The sequence below is a fragment of the Artemia franciscana genome, chromosome 1 (genome assembly GCF_032884065.1).
Source record: "Artemia franciscana chromosome 1, ASM3288406v1, whole genome shotgun sequence".
NCBI classification, from domain to species: Eukaryota; Metazoa; Arthropoda; class Branchiopoda; order Anostraca; family Artemiidae; genus Artemia; species Artemia franciscana.
Window position 1 is genome coordinate 46770508 of NC_088863.1, and position 23013 is coordinate 46793520.

At 35.7% G+C, this 23013-nt stretch overlaps 1 protein-coding gene across 1 annotated transcript in view; it reads right to left on the reverse strand.

Moving 5' to 3' along the window:
• Positions 1-559: 559 nt before the first annotated feature.
• LOC136030646 (putative tricarboxylate transport protein, mitochondrial) overlaps positions 560-23013 on the reverse strand; it is a 61603-nt gene continuing 39149 nt past the window's right edge. The window contains exons 4-6 of the mRNA XM_065709719.1: positions 17391-17611; positions 9964-10037; positions 560-6040 (exon numbers count right to left, since the gene is read on the reverse strand). Coding sequence (XP_065565791.1) covers positions 5938-6040; positions 9964-10037; positions 17391-17611 — 398 coding nt within the window. The 3' untranslated portion in view covers positions 560-5937. The remainder of the gene's footprint in view (positions 6041-9963; positions 10038-17390; positions 17612-23013) is intronic.

The window sequence follows — 23013 nt, forward strand, 5'->3', positions numbered from 1 at the left end:
ACCTGGCGACTGAAATGTTAACAACTGTCAACGTCACATGAGTCATTCATGGCTCTGGATGCTCTTTATTATTACTAGGATAGACCCAAATGACCTCTCTAAGTTCTAAACCTGGCGATAAACGTAACTTCTTTTACATTGAAAGCTAAACTGGCAGTTTTTGTAATGAATTGGTTGAATGTAACAATTTTGTTTTTAACTAACAAATTTAAAAAAAAACTTTTGAAAATCTTACCAACAATTACCTAGACTTGAATTTTTTTATCGAATAAAAATAATAGGTCACACTAGGCACCGACTTTTGACAAAGTTAGACAGGGGGTTGGAATTCAAAGCATATTCTTTTTCACAAAAGAAGAGGAAGAAGAAAAGAAGAGCGAAAGAAAAGAGGAAACGACAAAGACACGAAAAGAAACGAGACAGAAGAAGAAAAGATGAAACCGGGAAAAGGCACTGGTTCCCTGAGCAAGTTCTTAATAGGCATACCTCTGCCTTTGCTTTGTTTTTTCTTTCTCCTGTAGAAAGAAATAAATAAAGGAAGGAGAAAAAGCCGTAGCAATAAAAGTATTAACATTTTATTCTTTCATAAAAAAAAAAATAACACAAAAATAAACAAAATTCTAACAAACACAACATCCGACTATTTATCCAAATCAAAGGGGTTAGTTAACACTCAATCGAAAACACTTTGTTCATAGGGTTACAGTGAATGAAAACACAGCTGTCCAACCTCTGAGGGGCACCAGTTTGTGTTTTCATTGAAAAAACGCCCCTCCCTCTAAATTTTTGTAAATTGGCGCCCCTCAATTTCATCCAGTATATATTCACATTAAGAAAAATTGATTAGGGTGCACAATAAATAAGTAAGTCTGTCACAGTTGAGCGTGATAACAGCTCTAGAAAATTACAATTAAATTGTACAACAGACAGTCCTAAATTTAAAATCGATACACTGTAATGGGATTGAACAGTTAAGCTAGCACAAAAAGCTAAAAATTTGAACGGTGAAAAACGATATAGCATTCATTTGTGCATGAAATACGTGGAATGTGCTTATATATTCAATAATATCACAAAAAAAAAAGTCTATTAAGAGGTTAGTAGCCTTTTAGATATTAAAATAATGGTTCACCTTTATGCCCCCTTTCCTTCCTAACTCGGAAAAAAAAAGAAAAAAAGAGGATAAAAACAAATTATTGATAAAAAGTAATCGTGCAACTCTAAAACGCAACTGTGAACTCAAAATGAATTTGAACAAGAATCACTGTACAAGTTTGGTCGAGGATAAACTTACGGTTCAATGGTCACGCCATTGCAGGTACATATTAGTTCCACCCTCAAAATAATGGGGAGGGGGTGCAATTAGTACCTTTTTGATAGCGATTTCAATTTTCCTTTTTACCATTGTTATGGTCCCCTCCTCTCCCTGTATCCATTTATAGGGCATTCTTTTTTACTTCTGCAGGAAAGTGGGCAACCGAAATTTGATACCGTGATGATATTGTAATACAAATACAAACAACCCCTAATGTATATCTATAAGTAATATCCTAATGTATGCCCCTAATGTATATCTATGTATATCTACAATGTATATCTATATCCATATTCCAAAACTGGCCTACTGGCTCTGGGGGGGGGGGGTTGTTATCCCTGGAGTTTTTGTTATAGTAAGAGATTACTTTAGCACTGATTTGCATTTATTTTGCACTAATTTTTATTACAACAATCGTTTCCACCAAACCACCTGTAAATCGAACCGCAACAGAAATCAAACATGCATATGGTATATACTAATGGTGCATATGAGTACATACCGTTGTTGTTACGTCTGAAAGCCGTATCTGGCATTTTTCATGCTCTTAAGATAATTGCAAAAATCTATTTACTAAGGCTCTTAAAGGGAGGATTAGCAGAACAAGGTATGCTCAACCGCACTTTGCCCCTTTTCATTCACGTTTCGCTGCTAAGCCTCCTTTAAAAACAGCTTGGTTAATTAATTTTGGCAATTACCTCAGAAATGTGGATATGTCAGATAAAACTCTATGGCGTGGGTAAAGACAAAAGGTATATGGTACAGGTCTCAATCTGATCATTTTTTTGTTAACCAACAAATTTTTCTTCTATTTCAGAAAACGTGGGCTTTTCAGTTAAGATTATTTAACCCTTTTCTGTTTGACTCCCTCTGTGAGTTGATACGAGCTACTGAAATGGTTGTTCCTTATTTATCTTAAATCTTCTTAGATATCTTGCAGTAAATCTTTTGATTCTAGGAATTTAAATATCAGAGGATATACACTGTCTTAAGCGCAATAAATTTGGCACTTGCCCTAGTTCATCTTCATTTTCTTCCAAAAATATTTTCACAAATGTTGTCTTTTAAGAGCAAACTTATTCAGAAGACTGTTTATGAAAGAAATTCAAGAGAGTTAAAGATAACTTGAGAAATATCCATAAACTCTCTTGTGATCACTTATTAAAATTAATATTATGACTGATTAATACATGCTGTTTAATACACATGACATTCTCGTTTGAGCAAACTGATCGTTTAATAAAGATGGCAACACCATCTTCAAAAACACTGTACCGTCTACACGCAAAGCGTCAACGACCGATATTTGACCCTCATTTTAACATGGCAGGATAGGCCATTTGGGTATCTGTATTATAAACTTTTTGTCTGTGGCGTAACAGCCGTATACCATACATAACTTAAATTAACAAAAATGGTATATGTATATTGAGCACATTAGCAAGCATAATAGGTATACTCACAACCATAGACAACAAAGACCACCAATTTAGACAGTTTTCTGATAAAGAACAATATTTTTTTACCATCCAAGGGGTATATTTTGCGCAGTCCCCCCCCCAGAAGGTTGAAAGTCACAGTAATTACAGGGGTCAGGGGGAATACTAATGGGAAAGTCCAAGTTTGGTCCTCCCCCAACATTAATTCCGTATCCAGGCCTGCGTCCAACGCTTCTTGCACAAAATTCTTTCCTTAAAATAGGGCAAAGTCTTTCAAAATGATTTAATACTCGAAAATCGAAAATCCTGACAATGGGTACAGAACATAGAGAAAGACTTTGACATTACTAGGGACAAGATTCCCTTTTACTTAGGTTTTTCTTTAGCGCCAATTCGTCTTTGTATATTCATCTGATAAATAATTTGTATTTATCTTTATATATTAATTTTTATAAGGTCAAATTTGTCTTTGCTTCTGTGACCATGGCCGATGGGTTTTTGTGTCAACAAGTTCTAACTCAAATCCTATAGAACAGGTTATATCCACACAAAAGAGACATTAAATGTGCCTCCAGTCGTATTAGTTTTTGAGCACCTAACATAAAAGAAGAAGATGAATTTGAGAGAAAATTGAGAACATTAACACAGTTTTCCTGTGCAGGATCGTTGGCAGTGGCGTCAATACACAAAAAGGTAGGGAAGGAGCCAAATATATTTTCCAATATCGGAGTGTGGGCAAACTTGTCTTATGTCCTATTTTTAGTGAGAATACCAAAAAAAGAATTTTTCATTAAAAATACTTCAAAGGGTATTTTTTTCAAATCTAAGGTTGGAAGTAAAATAATTTAATTGAGGGGGCAAAAGCACCTCCCCTCCAATTGACGCCCCTGATCGTTAGTTGATAAAAAAAGGCTTGCATGAAAGTTGGTAGCCACATTAATTGAAATGATACATCTACACAGTCACCAAGATTGTTGTTTTGTATAGTCGTTTTGTTTTTGTTTACAAAATTTTATATTGTATCCTAATTTTACAAATTATGAAAAAACGATGCCATAATATAAAGGATATACGTCATCACAGGTGAACATAGTCTCAACCCTTAAAATGGAGGGAAGGAAGAAAAATTAAGATATATTCCGCCATCATTTTAGTTTTCCTTGAAACCAAACCCTTTCTTCCTTATGGAGCGCCCAAGAAAAAATTTTAGAATCAGACAAAAAACTTATCATTAAATAAAAAAAAAAATTTCACTCTCCATCAGTCTCAAATACAATGGATTATATACAAACACGCATGCAGTGATTTATTACATGATTTATTAATCCAACGTGGAAGGGTTACGAAGACCATGAAAAAGGACGAGTTATACAAAAATAGATAGTTCGTAAAAATCTAGCCATTTTAGGGAAGACAGAGTAGGGAGAAAACGGATAAACGGCCAAAGGTCACAACCCTACATTCGGAAGCCAATTTAAGGAAAAAGCCAACGATAATTACAGAAAAGGAATATCGAAATTTCTCCTCCTCCACGGCAAGAATAGTTCTGTTCCAATTTTAATAGCGGCTAAAGTTGATAAAAAAAAAGCAGTATGCAATTTAGTACAAAACTGTTTTTTTTTTTTTTTTTATATCGCTGTCAAACTAATTTCAATCCATAACAATAACAACGCCAATCTACAAAAAAATATTCAATAAATAAAATGACAAACTACTAGACAAAATATCCTTAGAAGAGCCAAAGAGATAGGATCTAGAAATCTGAAGAGCCAAAGTCAATCACGCATCTAGAAATTGTGTTTATTCTTTCCATCAAGTTTCATCCCGATCTCTTTACTCTAAACGTTTTCCAACATTTCCGGTTTCCAATATTTCTGTTTCCCCCTCCAACCCCCAATGTCACCGGATGCGATCTGAATTAAAAATGGAGCATCTGAGACATGGTATCTTTCCATATATCAAGTTTCATTAAAATCCGATCACACATTCGTGAGATAAAAATACATCATTTTTCACGATTTCCCCTCCCTCCAGCCTCCCTCCCCCAGATGGTCGACTCGAGGAAAGGAATGTTATCCTGTCCACTTGTGCAGGTCCCTGACACGTCTACCAATTTTCATCGTCCTAGCACGTCCAGAAGCACCGAACTCGCCAAAAAAATGGAAATACCCCCCCGCCCAAACTCCCCCACAGAGAGCGGATCCGGTCGAGTTATGTCAATTACGTATCTAAGACTTGGGCTTATTCTTCCCACCAAGTTCCATCCCGATCTCTCCACTCTAAGCGTTTTCCAAGATTTCCGGCTCCCCCCAATGTCACCGGTTCCGGTCGGTATTTAAAATAAGAGCTATGAGACATGAGATCCTTCTAAATGTCAAATTTCATTAAGACATGATCAACCGTTCGTAAGTTAAAAATACCTCATTTTTTCTAATTTTTCCGAATTAAAAGTCCTTTCACCCCCCCCCCCCCCCAGATGGTCGAATCGGGGAAGCGATCATTTCTAAATTAATCTCGTCGGGTCCTTGATACGACTGCCAACTTTCAGCGATCGCTATATTGATCACGTATCTAGTTTTGGATCTTCTTCATGTAAAAATTAGGGCGGTCCGGGATTCGAACCTACGACCTATCGCACCCTAAGCGAGAATCATACAACTAGACCAGCAAGCCAAACTTAATACAACATCATTATTCAACAATCATTAGCTTTATGGGCAAATAAAATTTTTCTCAACTATCCCGTTCTCCCCCCCCCCCCCCAGATGGACCGACAGACAGACAGACAGACCGGCAGACAGAAATTGCGATCGCTATATGTCACTTGGTCAATACCAAGTGCCATAAAAACGAATACAGCTGTGGAACAGCAATAACAAGGAATTTATAACTTGATTTGAACCTGAGCCGACAAACCTCCTTCCTCACAAAAAAACCTCACCGAAGCACATGTTGAAGATTAGGGAACAACTTCCATCAGCCCCTGAGCGATGGAGGGAGAAGGGGGCCGGTAGGCCAAAAACTCGTGATTCTTGGTCAAATTTTTCTTTTATACCTTTGTTCATCCCAAAACAAATTACTTCACTTCATCTGTGACCTAACTTTAAAAGTGAAATGAGAACATTACTAAAAACTGCAAAAAAAACTTGCTGGGCCAAAATAGTGAATCGTTCAACATAGGCTTTAGAATTTGTAAATCAAATCCATAATAGTATCATAGATCATAAAGGTGATGGCCACATCGAGACAAACTCTGCTCAATCTTGGTACAGTGCCTTTGTAAAACCTGAAATACAAAGTCGAATTCAAAAAAAGAATAGAAGAGTCCGTATCAAAAGGGACATTTTTTATTTTTATTTCTTTGCTAAAACAGACGAAGAATGTGGAAGACTAGTGACTTTGAACGTCAGCAACTTAACATAGCTCTAATAGAACGAAAGAATACCAACTATTAGTCCTACTACAGAGTGCCCAATGCACCAAACCCCCCAAAACACCCTCCTTCTCCATCCCACTTTCTTCAAGAGTTTCACCTTTAACTCGTATCCATGAATTTAATACTTCCTTTAAGTCTTTTATTATGGCATCAACTCCAATCAACACGAGTCAATGTCCTGCACAAGGAATCCCGTACTATCTCCAAACCATTATACAGTCATCCGACGAGACAAAGACGAACACTTTTGAGGGCTTCTGGAATAGTTCGCATTGAATGCAATGAGAAAGATGAATGCAAAACCATTCGCTCTTCTCAAGAACAATGTGGTTGCTCTTGCAAGGGCTTTTGTGACCCAGAAACGTGTAGTTGTGCACAGGGCTTTATTAAATGCCAGATAAATATTTTACCTGTTCTATCCAATATTCTTTTTTATCAATTTTGTGACACAGAAACGTGTAGCTATGCACAGGGCTCTATTAAATGCCAGTTAAATATTTTGCCTATTCCATCTAATATGTTTTACAAAATATCTAAAACTCCGACTAACACGAGTCGATGTCCTGCACAAGGAATCCCATACTATCTCCAAATCATTATATAGTCATCCCTACGAATATTATGCTACGACGGGAAGGAAGCCCATTATAAATAACATAGGAAGAAAGATGCAAAAACAAGTTTAAGTGAACTCACTACTCCTAGTTGAATTGAGAAGCGAAAATGTTACCCACTAGCGGTACGAGCAGTATAAAGCCCTACCAGTGTTCCCAACGCTTTGAAATAAACTGTACCAATTTTCCTACTAAAACTGTACCGTAAGAGTAAGTATGTACCATCTCAACAGCAGGTTAAAAATCTTCCATAAAAAGAGGTAAATTTTCAATAAACCAAATCATGAACAGATATCCGAGTCGGAACGGAGCAAATAAAAACCAAATGTATAGTAAAATTTGATTGTTCACAAAGATCCCAGAATGAACGGGGATGCGGGTGGTGGAGATGTGCATCCCCCAGAACGTTTCAATTTTTTTTTGAATCCATAAATGAAAAAAATGTTGATGATGTCTCCGTTCAATTGTTATAAATATTGATGATGTAAAATCTGACTGTTCCAAACATTTCTAAAAGTGACGCATTGTGCTAGAACCTCCGAATTGCGTAAAGAAAAACGGTACAATTGTACTGCGTTGGCAACGCTGACTCGCAGTCATAAGGTAAATTTAGGAAAGAATAAATAAAATATTCAAAACGAAATAAGAAAGATATATAAGAATGATATAAATAAAGTAGATACACACACAGTTGGAATTTATACATAAAAGCCTATATTATATTAAAAACAATAAAAATATGCTCTATAGTCACTAGATAGATAAACTACATTAAAAATAAACGAAAGATAAACAAAGAAAACCAACAATCGTTCCAGAGGGGATTACAATGATAGGAAAGAGAATTTATTCTGCTAGCACAACAAAGAGTATAGCAGCCCCAAAGAAAAATTGAGGAAGCATAAAAAGGGTTGCACAGAACTGAGCGTCATTAAGTCTGATATAATTGGATCTAACCTCAGGTTTTCTGTGAGCATACTCTTTTGCTTTGAAATACTAAGGTCATCAATATAAATACATTTTTTTTAGGTCTATTCATACCTGGCAACCACAATTTTCTAAGATTTTTCTTTTAGTTATTTCGGAATTATGAGGCTTCCAGGACAGTGTCAATTTCTGTCAGTGTTACCAAGGCCGAGTCGCGAAGATAATAAGCAAAATTAGTTAACTTGACAACGCTTTTCGTAGGTGAAAATGTTTGGTGTTATATGCTTTCACCTTGTTTTTTTGCTGATTTTTCGCCTATTTCTTTTTCAATCCGTCAGCCGCTACTACCAAAAGCATAGCTTTATATGGAGATATTTTTCATTCAAAATCGTATTCCTGAATTTCCCTAATTTTTAATGTTGCCAGGTTGAGTCGCAAAAATAAATAAGCAGAACTAATTGGTTAATTTGGCAACGCTCTCGTCCGTAAAAATCTACACCTCGACAATACATTGATTTCGAAAGACAACAACACCTTCAAATGAAAGCAACACTTTCTTAACTGTATGTTTTCAGCTTTTTTTGCTGATTTATTTTTTTAATTTGTTACCCACTACAATCAAACACTGCTTAACTTTATACGGAGATATATTTTCATTCAAATTGGAATTGCTGAATTTTCCTAATTTTTAACATATATACTGGTAACTTTCCACTTTACCAATTGAAAGAGTCAGAATATATTACCACTGACCTTTTACAAGTTAAAATTCTGCTAAAAAAGTGACTAAAAAAGTCACTAGGTGGCTTATTCTAACAATTATAACCAGCTTAAAACCTTTAGAAAGTAGACAAGCTCTGTTTCTTAAATTAATTTTCACTAATTATAGAGTTAATTGAAAAAATTGAAACTTTTTTTTATAGGAAATTTAAGAATTTAGAAGTAACGTAAGTAGCCTGTACGGACTGGATAAGACTGGAAAGGCTGGAGAAGACCAAAAAGTCGGAAAAGGACTATGAAAGCTGAGTTAGCTCAAGCAAAAATGAAAGGAACTAAAAAAGTCAGAAAGTTCTAAGGCAAGTTAGAAGGCAGTGAAAAAAAGTTGAATGCAACTAAAAGAGCCTGGAAGAGGTCTATGATAATTTTTTTGATTTATGTTTTTTAGATTTCATCAGGGCTGTGGAGTCAGATATGGGTTATAACCGACTCCTATTGAAGGGGTTTTCAAGATATCGACTCCAAATCCGACAGTACCAGTCCTACAGTACCAGTGTTACGAATAGCACAAACGGCCATCTTTCTGTTGGTTTATGTTCTTTAGATTTTATCAGGGCTGTGGAGTCGGTTATAAGTTATAAGCGACTCCTATTCAAGGGATTTTCAAGATACCGACTCCATCTCCGACAGTACCAACTCCTACAGTACCAGTGCTAAGAATAGCACAAACGGTCATCTTTCTGTTGATTTATGTTCTTTAGATTTCATCAGGGCTGTGGAGTCGGTTATAAGTTATAACCGACTCTTATTCAAGGGATTTTCAAGATACCGACTCCAACTCCGACTCCAGTCATTTTTACCGACTACGGTAATTTTTACCGACTCCGGGAAAAATTTTGCTAAAACTCAGACACAGCCATGTTTTAAAGCTTCATTTAACTAGATTTTATAAGTTATAACCGGCTCCAGCTCTGACTCCAGGCATTTTCGATAAATCGACTCCAACTCAGACTCCATTCAACAAAAATTTACTAAAACTCCGACTCCACGACTCCAGCTGCCACGGATTTTGCGATAAGCCTACAGCTATAACTTGTACCAAAAGGTCAAAATCATTTACAGTATCATAAGGTTTATTAGCTTCAAATCTACCCTATTATTGACTAAGAATTAAAATATTACTTAGACGTTTTCTTAGGAAATGATCTAAATTAAAAATAGGAACATAATCCCTTTTCCATATGTTTTTTACTTAATTTTTCAATCTAAAAAAAAACACACAAAGCAAATTTCAAATATGTAATTCGACAAATAGCTAAAGCTGAATCGTAGCTAAGCCAAATCGTTTTCTTACGCTGGAACGTTAAAAACATAGGAAAACGCATAAAGTAATATATCAAAATCGGCACTAGGAAGACAAACCTAAAAACAAAAATGACGAAAAAAATGAACAAAAATATTGACAAGAAAATAGATAAAATCCTTAAAGGGAAGTCGAAAATTTAAACTACTTACGCTTTTGGCCCTTCATTTTTCCAAATTTGTGAAAAGCAATCCATAGTGTTTTTATACTTTGAAGCTTCCAACCCCTAAAAATTAAAATTGAAAATTAAAATTGAAAAAAAAAATTGAAAATTAAAATTCTAAAAATGAAAAAAATTGAAAATTAAAATTCTAATTACTAGCCTTGTCATATCAAATTCGTTGGCCCTCTACGGCTACTATTTTTAACAACATTAGATAATTTATATTAAAACAATAATACTTCCTATGAAATTATGATACTGAAGGCTCTTTAAATCGTCATTAACAAAAAAAGCGTTTCCATATTTACCAGACCTATAGAACATCGAGCAACAAAATTTTCTTGGACAATGATGTTAATATGAATTTGACAAACTGTGAAAAAGGGGTAAATTAGAGCAAAAAGGATTGAATCCGCACTTTAAACTGATAATTTTTGCCGCGTAGGCTAGTATAATAAAACTAAATCTGACAACCATGGTTAAAAATCGTCAAAAGGTCAGGTAACAGTTAACACTCAGGCATCCTTCATCATGATAAACCTTTTTTAACACCCTGACTTCATAACAACCAAATATATACTGAAACATTGTCAATATCTATTGACCAATTTGTGCAAACTCCTTCTTCATTGACATTGTTTATAACACAGCCCAGATTATGGAGTATTTTACGCACTTAATTGAAGGGACTAAGCATGCAACTTACTCATGCCATTTTGTCCTATAATAATAATAATTTATTTGTTACCCGCTTGTTTTGACAAATTAAGCGGAGTAAAAACATTAAGGAAAGAAAAACGAAATAACACAAACAATACAATTAATACAGTCTAATCAAAGGGTGGTAAGGGCCCAAGCGTTGACAGGCCTCAGCACCTAATCTAGCATAGAGTTTTTTATAAAAGAAAATAATATCAGTGGCACAAAACTTTCTGATAATCTTCTGATTTCTATAAGAACGCGGCAGATACAATAAATATTTACAATAACGAAAATACATAACTCTTATGCCCTGCAAATCTTGATTATTAAACAACGGGCGCAAACCGGAAAGAAACAATATAGAATGATCGCAATATGTAGAATAAAGTCTGGATAAAGCCTTTCGTGAAAATCTGCCTCGGTTCGGGACAATTTTCGCGTACCCTTTTTTAAGTTTACTTTTAATATCATTTAGCCCACAGGATCGAAAAGCCGATAAAGATGAACAAATATTAATACCAAGCCACCGAATCGAAGAAACGAGCTTAACTGAAAAATAACCACAATCAAGATCACTACTTTGATGCTTAGCATTAAAAACTAAATATTCAAATTTTTCAGTATTAAGTTTGAGGCCGATTTCCTCAAAAGACTTAGAAACAAGCTGGGTCGACTTAATTAGGCTAGATTTAGTGCGGCTGATCAAAAGTAAATCATCTGCATATGCAATGTACGAAAGATTAGTTAGGCCTAAAAAACATGATGGATTAATACGTGGCAAAACAGAATAAAGACAAGCATTAAAAAGATAAGGGGATAAGACTCCTCCTTGCCTAAGACCAGAACGGATGGGGATATTACCAACGTAGGTGTCACCTGACTTGAGTCGAACATATGAATTAGCATACCAAAAACGAAGAGTTGATATAATAGACACATTTGCACCAAGTTGGATTAAAGAATACCAAAGTTGGCTATGACAAATTGAATCAAAAGCTTTTGAAACATCGAGTGCACAAAAATGAACCTCAAAACCATTTTTATGCGCTTCAAGTAATAGCGAAACTATAGCACGATGAGCATGTTGGCATCCTATATACGGCTTAAAGCCAAACTGATTAGACATATAATCTACATTAGACAGGAGATCAGGGAGCAAAACATATTCAAATACTTTACTTAAAGTACAAGCAACCGTAATAGGCCTATACGAAGCGCAACTAGTTGGGTCCTTACCGCGTTTTAAAATTGACGTAATGTTACCAACTAAAAAAGAATCAGGGACTAAAGAAGAGCATAAACACATCTGAAAAAGTAACTGCAAGTGATAAACTAATTCCTCCGAATCGGTGTTGAGGTGAAAAGCACTGATCCCGTCTATATCATAAGATTTCGATTTTAGTCTCTCTACACTTCTTTTGACACGGTCAACACTAACGGGAGGTACATGACCTTGAATGATTTTGTTAGGCAACAGATTAGAACAGAGCTTGGCAAAACGAAAATGAACCGCATATATCACTGTATCGAAAATGTTACTATAATGATTGATCCATGATACATTAGGGATTCGGTCAGCCGTAGGCGATCTATCAAACTTCGCGACATTGATCACTTTTTTCCACTGGCTAGGAGACTTAGGAAATTCAGCACCATTGTACCTAATTTTTCGAAGATAGCGTTTAAAATCAAGCTTTGTTCTTTGTTTAATATCGAAAACATTACCCCTTAAGGGGCGGCCGCAAGCTATCCAAATTTTTAGCCACAACTTAGCCCGATTTTTTATTGTTTTGAGCTCTGGGTCATTCTTCCAAATTGAACTTCTTGTTTTTGCTCTAAAGCGACATAGGGGAACAGCTACTTCTTCAGACCTCTTTAAGCACGATACAATGTGGCTATAATAAATATTAAGCTGAATTCTGGCTTGTGGGGACCCAACGCTTGTACACAACAGATTAAAAGGGACTTTAATCGTTGATAGAAGGCTAACAAGCGTAGAAAAATAAAGAGGCAAGTCAGCTTTGTTCCATTCTCTTTTAGAAATCCATTTTCTAGAATTGGGACGAAGGTTCTTCTCCGCAGTAGCATTAAGGGTAACAGTGAGGGATAGGGGGAGATGGTCGTAATCACGCTCATCCTGATCAACATGGACTTCGCCACAGATGAGACCAGAAGAAACGATACAATGGTCAATGTCTGAAAGTGAGCCACTATTATGGATATAGGAATGGGAGGCATCTTTCTTCAAAATTTTGTAACTATTCGGTAAGGAATCTAACAGAAGCTCAGTCCGCACTGATGAAGAGTGAATGTTACAGTTCAGATCACCGATTAATAACCAATCCAGTCCACTACTCTCAATGCCATTCAAAAGACTTTTTATTAATGCGCAAAATTTTGTAAATTTAGTTAAACTTCGGAGGGATTTCTGGTCGCAGGGGAGATAAACATTAATGAGTACAAGGTTGGCAAGACGAATAGCAATATAACAATCACTCTCGTGATAGCATAAAGGGGGTGGTGAAAACAGCGTCTTTTTTATTAAACATGCTAGGCCACCTGATGGTCTGCCAGAGGTTTTGCGTGCACTTTTAGAAAAAACTGAGTGTTCGTCACTTCTCTGTAGGGAGTTTAAGCTCACTAAAGGTAGGAGATGCTCCTGGAGGAATAAAACATCAAAATTTTCTAATTTCTGATCCAAAGAGACGTCTTTATCCTTAGTACCGTTAATATTGAACGAACATATAGTGAAATTAGTCTTAGCACTCATTTTCTAGTATAGGACGATCGTTTCGACAGAAGTTCACGAAGAATTCGGCATTTCATTGAAAATGACACATGATTGCCTTGACAGTTCGCACATTTTGGTGTAGCCTGGCACGCAGAATCAGGCGAGGATTCATGTTGCCCTGCGCAACGGGAGCAGCATTTTTCTTTATCACAATTTGATTTTAAGTGATTTGGTGATTGGCAATTATAACAGCATTTGGGTGGGCGTTGGTATTCGTAAACTCGATATATCTCATACCCAATCTTTATACCAAGTCGAAGTGCATTAGCCAGCGCAACAGCGTTTTCAAAAAACACTCTAACAGCCAAAGAATTGCCTATTCGCTTCGCATGAGTAATATTATTGCAATCAATTAACATTTCCTCATCAAAATTGGTCGGTATACCTTTAATGATTCCAATATATTTCGTTTCTTTTACTTTGACGTCACAATCTCTCATTACATTTGGAACGGCATTGCAAAAGTTCCTTGCAGCAATCTTGTCAATTCGTACCACTAGCTTATCGCCAGAGGGCTTAATGCTGTGAATACATTCATGACCTGGAATAGAGTCTATTATTTCGCGACGCTTGGCAGGATTATCTAATTCTGATGGGACTTTAGAAATAACAACGGTCGTCAGATCGGGATTCAATGACTGAGCGCCAGGGCTGCTAAGAGGGGGGAATTTAAGATCATACGACGAGATCTTCTCACGAATTTGCTTAAGTTCCGAATCAATGCTTACAAGCTTTGAGGCGAAGCTAGAATAAGCCACAGCAGGAATAACAGGAACCTCGGTAGGTAAAATAATCACGTATGTAGGCAAAGACAAATTTTCGCTGTCGCATTTCTGGAAGATTTCCATCATGTCCTTAATGTGACGGTAATTAGCTTGATCGCCTTGGCGTCTTTGCACACGTTCACCCTCGTAAACATGAGACCAAAGTTCTATTTTAGCCGCCATAATAGACTTCTCATCGAAAAACCCAACAGCATGGTTAGCAATAACTTCATCACTTACTCCTTTTTTAAGATTTGATTGCACGAAATTCAACACCGACGAATGTACATATTCCGTCATAATGGTATAACCAACAAATATGGACAATTAGCCAAAGTCCAAAATCAAATCAAATTATTACTCACCATGCTGTCAAACAGCTAACATCCGATTAAATTAGTTTCAAAATAATCCTTTTCAAAGTAACTGAATTCGTTATTTTCGTCACACTAAAGTAGACCGGTTTTACTCACAGTTCATAAATATCCAATTCAAACCAAATCCTTTTACTTTGAACTCCGAATCAATATAATCCAGTTATTTGAGATGTTCTCACAATCATAATAATCAATTATGATTAAGGAAACACAAATTAAGATATTTCATAACAACCAAATTGGCTGGCTTCAATGACATACACGCATCAAGAACTTCTCTAAGCAGACGTAAGGATCCTTACGCTCGGCTCCTAGGCATCATACTAGAAAAAATTTTTCATTTAAGTATTCTATTGATGTTATTAAAATGAAGGTCCCCAGAAATCTCGGAACACTTAGAAAGCTAAAACGCATATTTCCCAGGTCACTTCTTAGAATTCTTGTCTAGAGCCTAGTTCGGGTTCCCTAAGTAGACCTACATTCCATTCCAAAGCTCCTTAATTATTGAAAATCTTTCATTTAAGCATCATATTAACCTGATCAAAGCGAAAGTCTCCAAGAGTCTCGGAGTCCTTAGAAAGCCAAAAAAACATTTTCAGGGTCAATTCGTAGATTCCATTTCTACAGCCTAGTTTAGTCTTATATTTCATATTGTCTTGCTATTTTGATATCAACCTTTCCCTCTACACTGAAGACATTTTCAAAACTTTATGATAAAACAAGGACGATTATTCAGGAAATTAACAGTTCTTCCTTTTAAACCTTCCATTTTATATTTATTTTTTTCTGTCTTGTGCATCTTTCACTGTTCTACAGTCGCATGACCATCTTCCTGTTGCCTTATGTGAAAATGTATTTTTTAATTTTTGATCAGTTGGCCTATTATCTACGCACTTCCAAGAAATTAACGATTTTTGATGATCTTATGTGATAATCATTCTTTTAATTCCTGATCAATCGGCTTATTATCTACGCATTTCCAAGAAATTAATGATTTCTAACTATCTTATGTAATGATGATTCTTTTAATGGCTTATTATCTACGCACTTCCAAGAAATTAAAGATTTCTGATGATCTCATGTGATGATGTATCTTTTAATTTTTCATCAATTGACTTATTATCTACGCACTTCCAAGAAATTAAGATTCCTGATGATGTTATGTGAAGCTATACCTTTTAATTTTTGATCAATTGGCTTATTATCTACGCACTTCCAAGAAATTAGAGATTCCTCATTTTCCATAAGTGCAGTCATATCTGACTTCAAAACTCTTATAGCTTGTAACATGATCTGGAACAACCAGATTTTCCACGAAGCTACCACTCGTTTGGTGTCTTCAAAAAGAAGGTTAGAGAAGTTCTAGCTGACAATTGAGGTTTATTCCGGTTTCCCCTGGAGTTGATGTCTCTGGTTTAGGTTGGATGTTTACTTGAATTGGTGAAATCATGCGCTACCCCCTTAACCAACTTGCGAATCTGAGGATTTTCTAGTCACGCAACGGAATCTTGTGCTTAGTATTTTTTTTTTTTTTGGGGGGGGGGGGTATTTGTTTGCTACTTACTAGCCATGAAGGCTTACGGGGGAGAGTTTTTGAAGATTTCTTTTTTGTTGTTGTGAATTTATTGTTAAGTAAAAGAACTCAGAACTGAAATACTGGAAGTAAATAAAAGGTACCAAAAGCTTTACTATTCGGGCTAGTATAATCCAAGAAGACTTGGCAACTATGTTCAAAAATCGTCAAGAGGTCAGCTAATAGTTAAATCTAAGGCATGCTTCAGCAAGAAAAAGTTTTTTTTCTTACATTTTCACAGAATAAAGATCAAATATATCACTGAAACATGGGTAACGGTACTGACAGTTTTGGAAAAACTCCTTTTTTATTGACCTTTTCTATAAAAAGCACAGATTAAAGAATATAGTCAACCCTTAATTGAATGCACCGAGCATGTATCATAGTCAAACAATACCATGTATTGTTACCATGTTACCTTTGTTACTATTGTTAGGCCATGCTGTACCATGTCCTATAGGATAATCAATCATAACTAGGCCTCAACACATTTAAGTACTTCAAGCACTAAAATCGGTGTTCTTCAAAATCTAGTTGGGGGGAGGCACTTCTTTTTTTAGGTTGTTTAATGAAAACATCAAAAAAGAAAAATATTTGACCCCCATCAAAGAATTAAGCATAAAAGCTTAGGGCCATTAGCTCATTGAAATCTTTTTTTTTTTTTTTTTTTTTTTTTTTTTTTTTTTTTTTTTTTTTTTTTTTTTTTTTTTTTTTTTTTACCAACAAATAACACTCAAATAGGTATAGGGCTTTTTATTATGCAGTGAAAAATATATAAAAAAGTTCTGGATCTTTCGATGACATATTCAGTCATCATCACCAGCAGAGAACATGAACATATAAAAAAAATATGAAGATATAAGAAATATTTGACCCCCATCCCCAATTGGCCAGCCTGGCCTTATCTAGAATCTAAATATAAAAACAATGTGATTGACGAGCTATTTGATTTTCAGGTGTTTATTTGTCTTGAAATGCTGGGAGTAGATATTGACAACGTTGGTTAAGATGCAAATGTTAATCAAGCTTTCCTCTATACCCACATGAGACACATATCGCGTCAGCAATGTTTTCCAAGTTTAGAATACTATCTTTTCTTGTTGTATTTTAGTTAAAAGGGAGGCTATAAACATGAGACATACGGAAACAAGATTATTTAAAAAAGAACAAGAGTATAGTATTTATTCAAACGAGACAAGCCATACTGACCTGCATTCTGGTTTTAACAACATCAATTGGAGTATTGCCAAAGACAGATGCTGCACCAGCCATCGCGCCAAAGGCTCCTACCACTAGTTTGGGAACATCTTTTTTCGGATCTCCTTTCCTATACCAATCCTTACATGTTTCCATGACATAGAACCGGATGGCTTGATTCGATCCTTGTTTCATTATTGTGGCAGTAACACCTTGATATAAGCCTCCAATACCTAACGTTAAAATTTAAGTAAGCAACATATGAATTAAAAAAAAAAATCAGTATTCCATAACCATTTAATTCAAACTGGTGTTATTTAATTCGAAACTGGTGTCACTGGTTATTTGATTTGAACAGGGACCAGTGGCGTGACAGCAAGCTTAGCCAGAATCTACCCAGCACTAAATGGGTACCTGCAGTAATCTGGGGAAGAGAAAAGGAAAGGTGTACGAAAACAAAGGATAACTGACCCCCGGCCTCCCAATTACACTTCCGTGCTGAAGGGCCATGAAATGGAGATCAGCACTGCAGGTAGGGATTGTAAAAATCCCAAAACCGTATTCATTACCTTTTTTTATACATTCAATTCACATGAGCATCAAGAGTGTGATTTTTCGTGCTCTCTTGCATATTTTGATGGAAGGAGGGATATTTATAATTATGACAAAAAAGTATATTCCAAATTCAAGGGGGGTTTAGTTTCGTCTCTTTTTCTCTCGCCCTCTTGCACATTTTTTAGGGGTAGAGGGTGGTGAGATCAATTCCTGAAAATGTATTGGCGGAGGGAGATCAAGGGGGATTTGGGTTTTTCATAAAAAAGGTAATTTCCAAAATCAAGTGGGGAAGGGAGGGGGGTTGTTTTTCCATTTTTAATATGATAATACAAAAAATTATTTTCCAACATCTAGGGTGGCATCCACCTCCTTAAGTGGAGGCCCTCAAGTGGGACAAACTATCTTTTTAAATACACTATTAACCCCAAAATAACTAGACTTTACAATATAGTACTGAGCGTAAAATAAAAGAAGGTTTCAAAACAATAAATTGAGCAGTTGAGTTTATGTTGCCCGTATTAGCTTCAGTAATCTATTTTTCGGCACTCCTGCAGTTCTACATAAAAAAACATGATAAATAAAAATAGCAAAAATGAAAAAAACTCAAATCCCGCTACCTAAATCCGTGTTTTAAGTCTTCAGACCTGCCCCTGCCTTCCAAAGATGTAATTTGAATGCAACGAAAATATTATTCGAAAATGTCCTCCCCAGAAAAATATCATAGCTCCTGAACCTAAAGGAAAACAATACACTGTAAATGCTAAAATCATGTACAACAGCACGTGTGTGGCTTTTTGTCCACTAAGAAAACTATTGCACTAGATTGTTGTAGCTTTCAGGATTGGAGCTACAACCTTAGTCTCTTATCTCCACCATTTCATACTTGTAAGGTTAGAAATATTGTTTGATATATAGCTATAGGCTTATCGTAAAATTAAATAGTTTATATAGAAAAAAAACTTTAATCCCGACGAAAATCAATTTATAAAATGCGACAGTCTCCTTAATAGTTACTAATCAACATATGATGCTAAATTTTGATTACTACTACTAAGTAATCAGAATTATTGCTTAGTTAAATTATTACAGCATAAACCAGCTTAGACCAACACAGCTGCACATCCTCCCCCTCCGCCCCAATCTATTCATAGCCTCACCCTTAACCCCCCCCCCCTCCGTATACTTACAATTTCCTTTAAATTCTTTCTCATGACCTTGTTCCACTCCATTCAATCACGACCTGCTTTTACCTTGGCCCGACAATGATGGCCATAAAACAAGATCTCTGGCAATCGTTCGTCCGTAAAAGTTGGCCTAGCCACCTTAACATTTCTTTCATTATAGGCAGAGGTGTAACTTCGTCAATACCATGAGAGGGGGCAAAGTTGGAGCTGATATTCCCAAGTCAAGTGAAAAATGAATAATGAGCCATATAGACCATAAAGGCAAAGGTACAGTAAAGAGAACTCATCTTTTTCTGTGGATGTTTGAATTAGATAGGCCTATGTTAGTCTTCATAAGATTTTCAAAGACGCTAATTTCAGCTGGGGGGAGCAAACTGTGACTTGGGAGGGGGCAGTTGCCCTCCTTGTGCCATAGCACATTACATCCCTAGAAAGTGGGATCGAATCATATTTCCCCTACAGTATGTTGTATACTGGTATGCTATTACGGCTTCGCCGTTTTATTTCAATATAACCTTCTAATAACTATTCATAATTCCTTCATTGATCTCTATTTTCTTTATTGTATTTCTGTATAGACTCCTACCTTTTCATCTGTTATATGTTTCCTCAAATTCTTCAAAATAAATCAATGGGGATTCTTTTTAATATTGGTTATAGTTCATCAATTAAATCTGCCTACGGGAAAAGCGGGATTTTTTCTTTGGATTTTATTTATATTTCTAATATTTGTCATGACTATTTGCACACTATGTTGCCTTTGAATTTTTTGGGACATTCCCAACTAATTCCCGTTACAGTAAATAACTGACAAGTAATATATCAGATTTTTCATGTGATTAAACAAAAAGAAAACAAGTTTTTTTCAATTGAAAGTATGGAATTGATTTCTGACTGTTTTTCCAATCGTGCCATGGAATCTATCTCCCCTCCTCCGTGTAAATTTGAATTGAAAAATTCTCGACGAAAACTTTACTCCCTACAGAAATTTCTCCCCGTGGGAAACCCCCATAAAATTCCCGGAAGTTTCCTATTAAGAAATACAGTATGTAGACAATGGACAAACTGATAACTTACAGCCGTTTATCCAGGATCTCTGGGGGGGCATGTCACCCCTAGGGGCATAGTTATTGAACCCTTCAACTATCCTCAACCAAATGGATATCTCAAAATTTTGATTGGATGTCATTGGGAGAAAAATGTGCATAGGAGGGGGGATAGTTACCCTCCAATCTTTTTGACCACTCAAAGAGGACAAGAGAGCTTTTAACTTCCGTTAAAATGAGCCCTCTCCAAATCTTCTAGGACAATTGGTTAGATAAGATCACCCTTGGGAGAAAAAATAATAATAATAATAAATAAACACACATCCGTGATCTCCTTTCAGACAAGATACAAAATTACTACTTTTTGTAGATAGAAACTTCAAACCGCTACAGGATCTCATGTCAGGGGGTTCTCTGACATGCTGTGATTTTCTTTAAGATCGCTTTACTTTTTGGGTATGTTCCCCACTTTTTCGAAAATCAGACAGATTTTCTCAGACTCGTAGCTTTTTACGGGTAACATTAAACTTACTGAATTTTATGTATTTGGAATCAGCGTTAAAAACTAATTCTTACGGTGCATTAATTGCTATCATAATTCCTTTTCTTAGAGTTTTGGTTACTAATGGACCGAGTTGCTTTTTATTTATAGTTCGCTGCCACGAACTGTTTGAAATTCATTGAATATTAAGAGCGTGCTTTTTAGCCTTGTAATACTGTGCCAAAAATCTGAGCTCAGTTCTAGCTAAAATTCGGAGCATTTTGAAAAACAATTACTTCTGAGGTTACTGAAAAATTATCTGAAAATTAAATTTGTAGGGGAATAGTTCTGATTCTTTAGTTTTTAGTTTCACCACAGTACGCCACTAGCCAAAGATCATGAGTAACTTATGAGAGTGAAAACTGGCGTTAGTGTCGGGGGAAAACCCTCAACGCCATCTAGCGGTTGGCCACAATTAGCATTTTTTTGAACTTTAAAATCATTTTTCTGTAACAGGGGCGTAATTTGATATGGGATAGGGGGGGGGGGTAACTTTCCCCTCCAGAACTCATTTTGCCACCTCTCGAAACCTTAGTTTGCCCCCCTTCAGCTGAAATTTAATTTCTGTGAAAAACTTGTCAAAACTAAAATAAGCATCCACAGAAACAGGTCAGTTTTTTTAGTATATCTTTGTCCTAATGTTATTATATGGTTCATTTTTCGTTTTTCAATGGTCACTTGATTTGGAAAAATTGGCTCCAACTTGCCCCACCCCCCCCCCCGGATTTTGAAGAAATTAGGCCGCTGTTCTGTAAGGAACTGAGATTAAACACTTACCACTACACTAATTTTACCAACTACACAAGTTAGATGAATTATTCTTATTGTGAAACTTAAAAAACAAGTGTACCCAAAAGTTAGATGGCGTTGAGGATAATATTTGTCGACACTGGCGCTAGTTTCGACTCTAGTAAACTAAATATTCTCTTTACCGATAGGCATGTACACTTTTTTCCAAAATGTATATATGTTTTACTTTAAATAAAAATGTTTGAATCTAATCTAATTAAACGAATACTCAGTACTATCCTTAGACAATTTCTCCAGGAACAAATTATTGACTTGAATAAACGCCAAATACTTATTGGTTCTCATTAATAGTCATGAGGAAATGTAGGTAGTAATTGGTTCTCCAGGAAGTAATTGAAAAAGCCACAGTTAGTAACAAATGTTGATGATTAGGATCTGGATAAGATCAATGTACATACAATAGAAGTACAGCAGCAGCCAATATAAGGCTTTTGTAAAAAAATAGAAGAAAGTCAAAAATTAGAAATTTTTTTGGTCCATTGAATCCATTTTAGATCAATTCACACCTGAAAACTCCAGTTTCCTAAGGTTTATCTCTCGTTTTTGTAAAATTATCAAGTTTTTAGGCCGGCATCATATTTTCGTCAACGTTGCCACGTTGGACCGTAAGAATAAAAAGCGAAACTATTTATTTAATTTGGCATTCCTTTCATCCCGTTAAAATTAAAATATTAACAATCCGTTGCTTCCCAAAGACAACTACATCTGCAAAGGAAAGCTACACTCTCTTAAGCTGTTTGGTGCAATGGGTTTTTAGCTTATTTTGTTTATTTTTCAGCCGTTTCTCTTTTTTAATTTGGCACCTGCTCAGTGTTGCCAACCAGTGGGGAAAAAATCGCTAAATTTTATTGATTTTTTTTGTTTGTTTAGCGATTTTCTTCAATAACCTAGTGATTTATCACTGATTTAGAGATTTTTTTCTGTTTAGGCAATATAAATATCATTAGAAATAGTGATAAATCACTAGGGACGTCAACCCTGTACTTGCTACCATAAAAAACTGCATTTTGACGCCTCTTTAACTAAAGAGATCCAATGCTTACCAAAAACTTTTTTTCAAACTCCTTCATTGGTTAACTCAACCTTTTTTGGACCGTAGCCAAATTAGAAATAATTAATTGGAAATAATCAATTAGATATAGGGTTTAATTAGAAATTAATTAAGCTCAGTTTTCACCTTAGACTTATTCTCATTAAAAAGAAAAACGAGTGTGACAGTCTTCGGCTAGGTTGCTAATAAAATTCTAAGCTTTTGATAACTTCCTATAGAAAAGGAGAATGATTTGTCTAGCAGATCCTTATTCACTGATCAAATTCACAGACGCTCATTTACTTCAAAGGAGGTAAATTGGGAAAACTCACACAGATTAGGATAAGAAGTGTTTCAAAAATGTGCTTACCCCCTCCCTAAAAATGACTGCTATAGTCTTAGGCTGGGTTGCTTATATGGATCCAAAACTTTCGGTAGCTTTCAGCTAGTAGCCTATCCACCTTTGAAC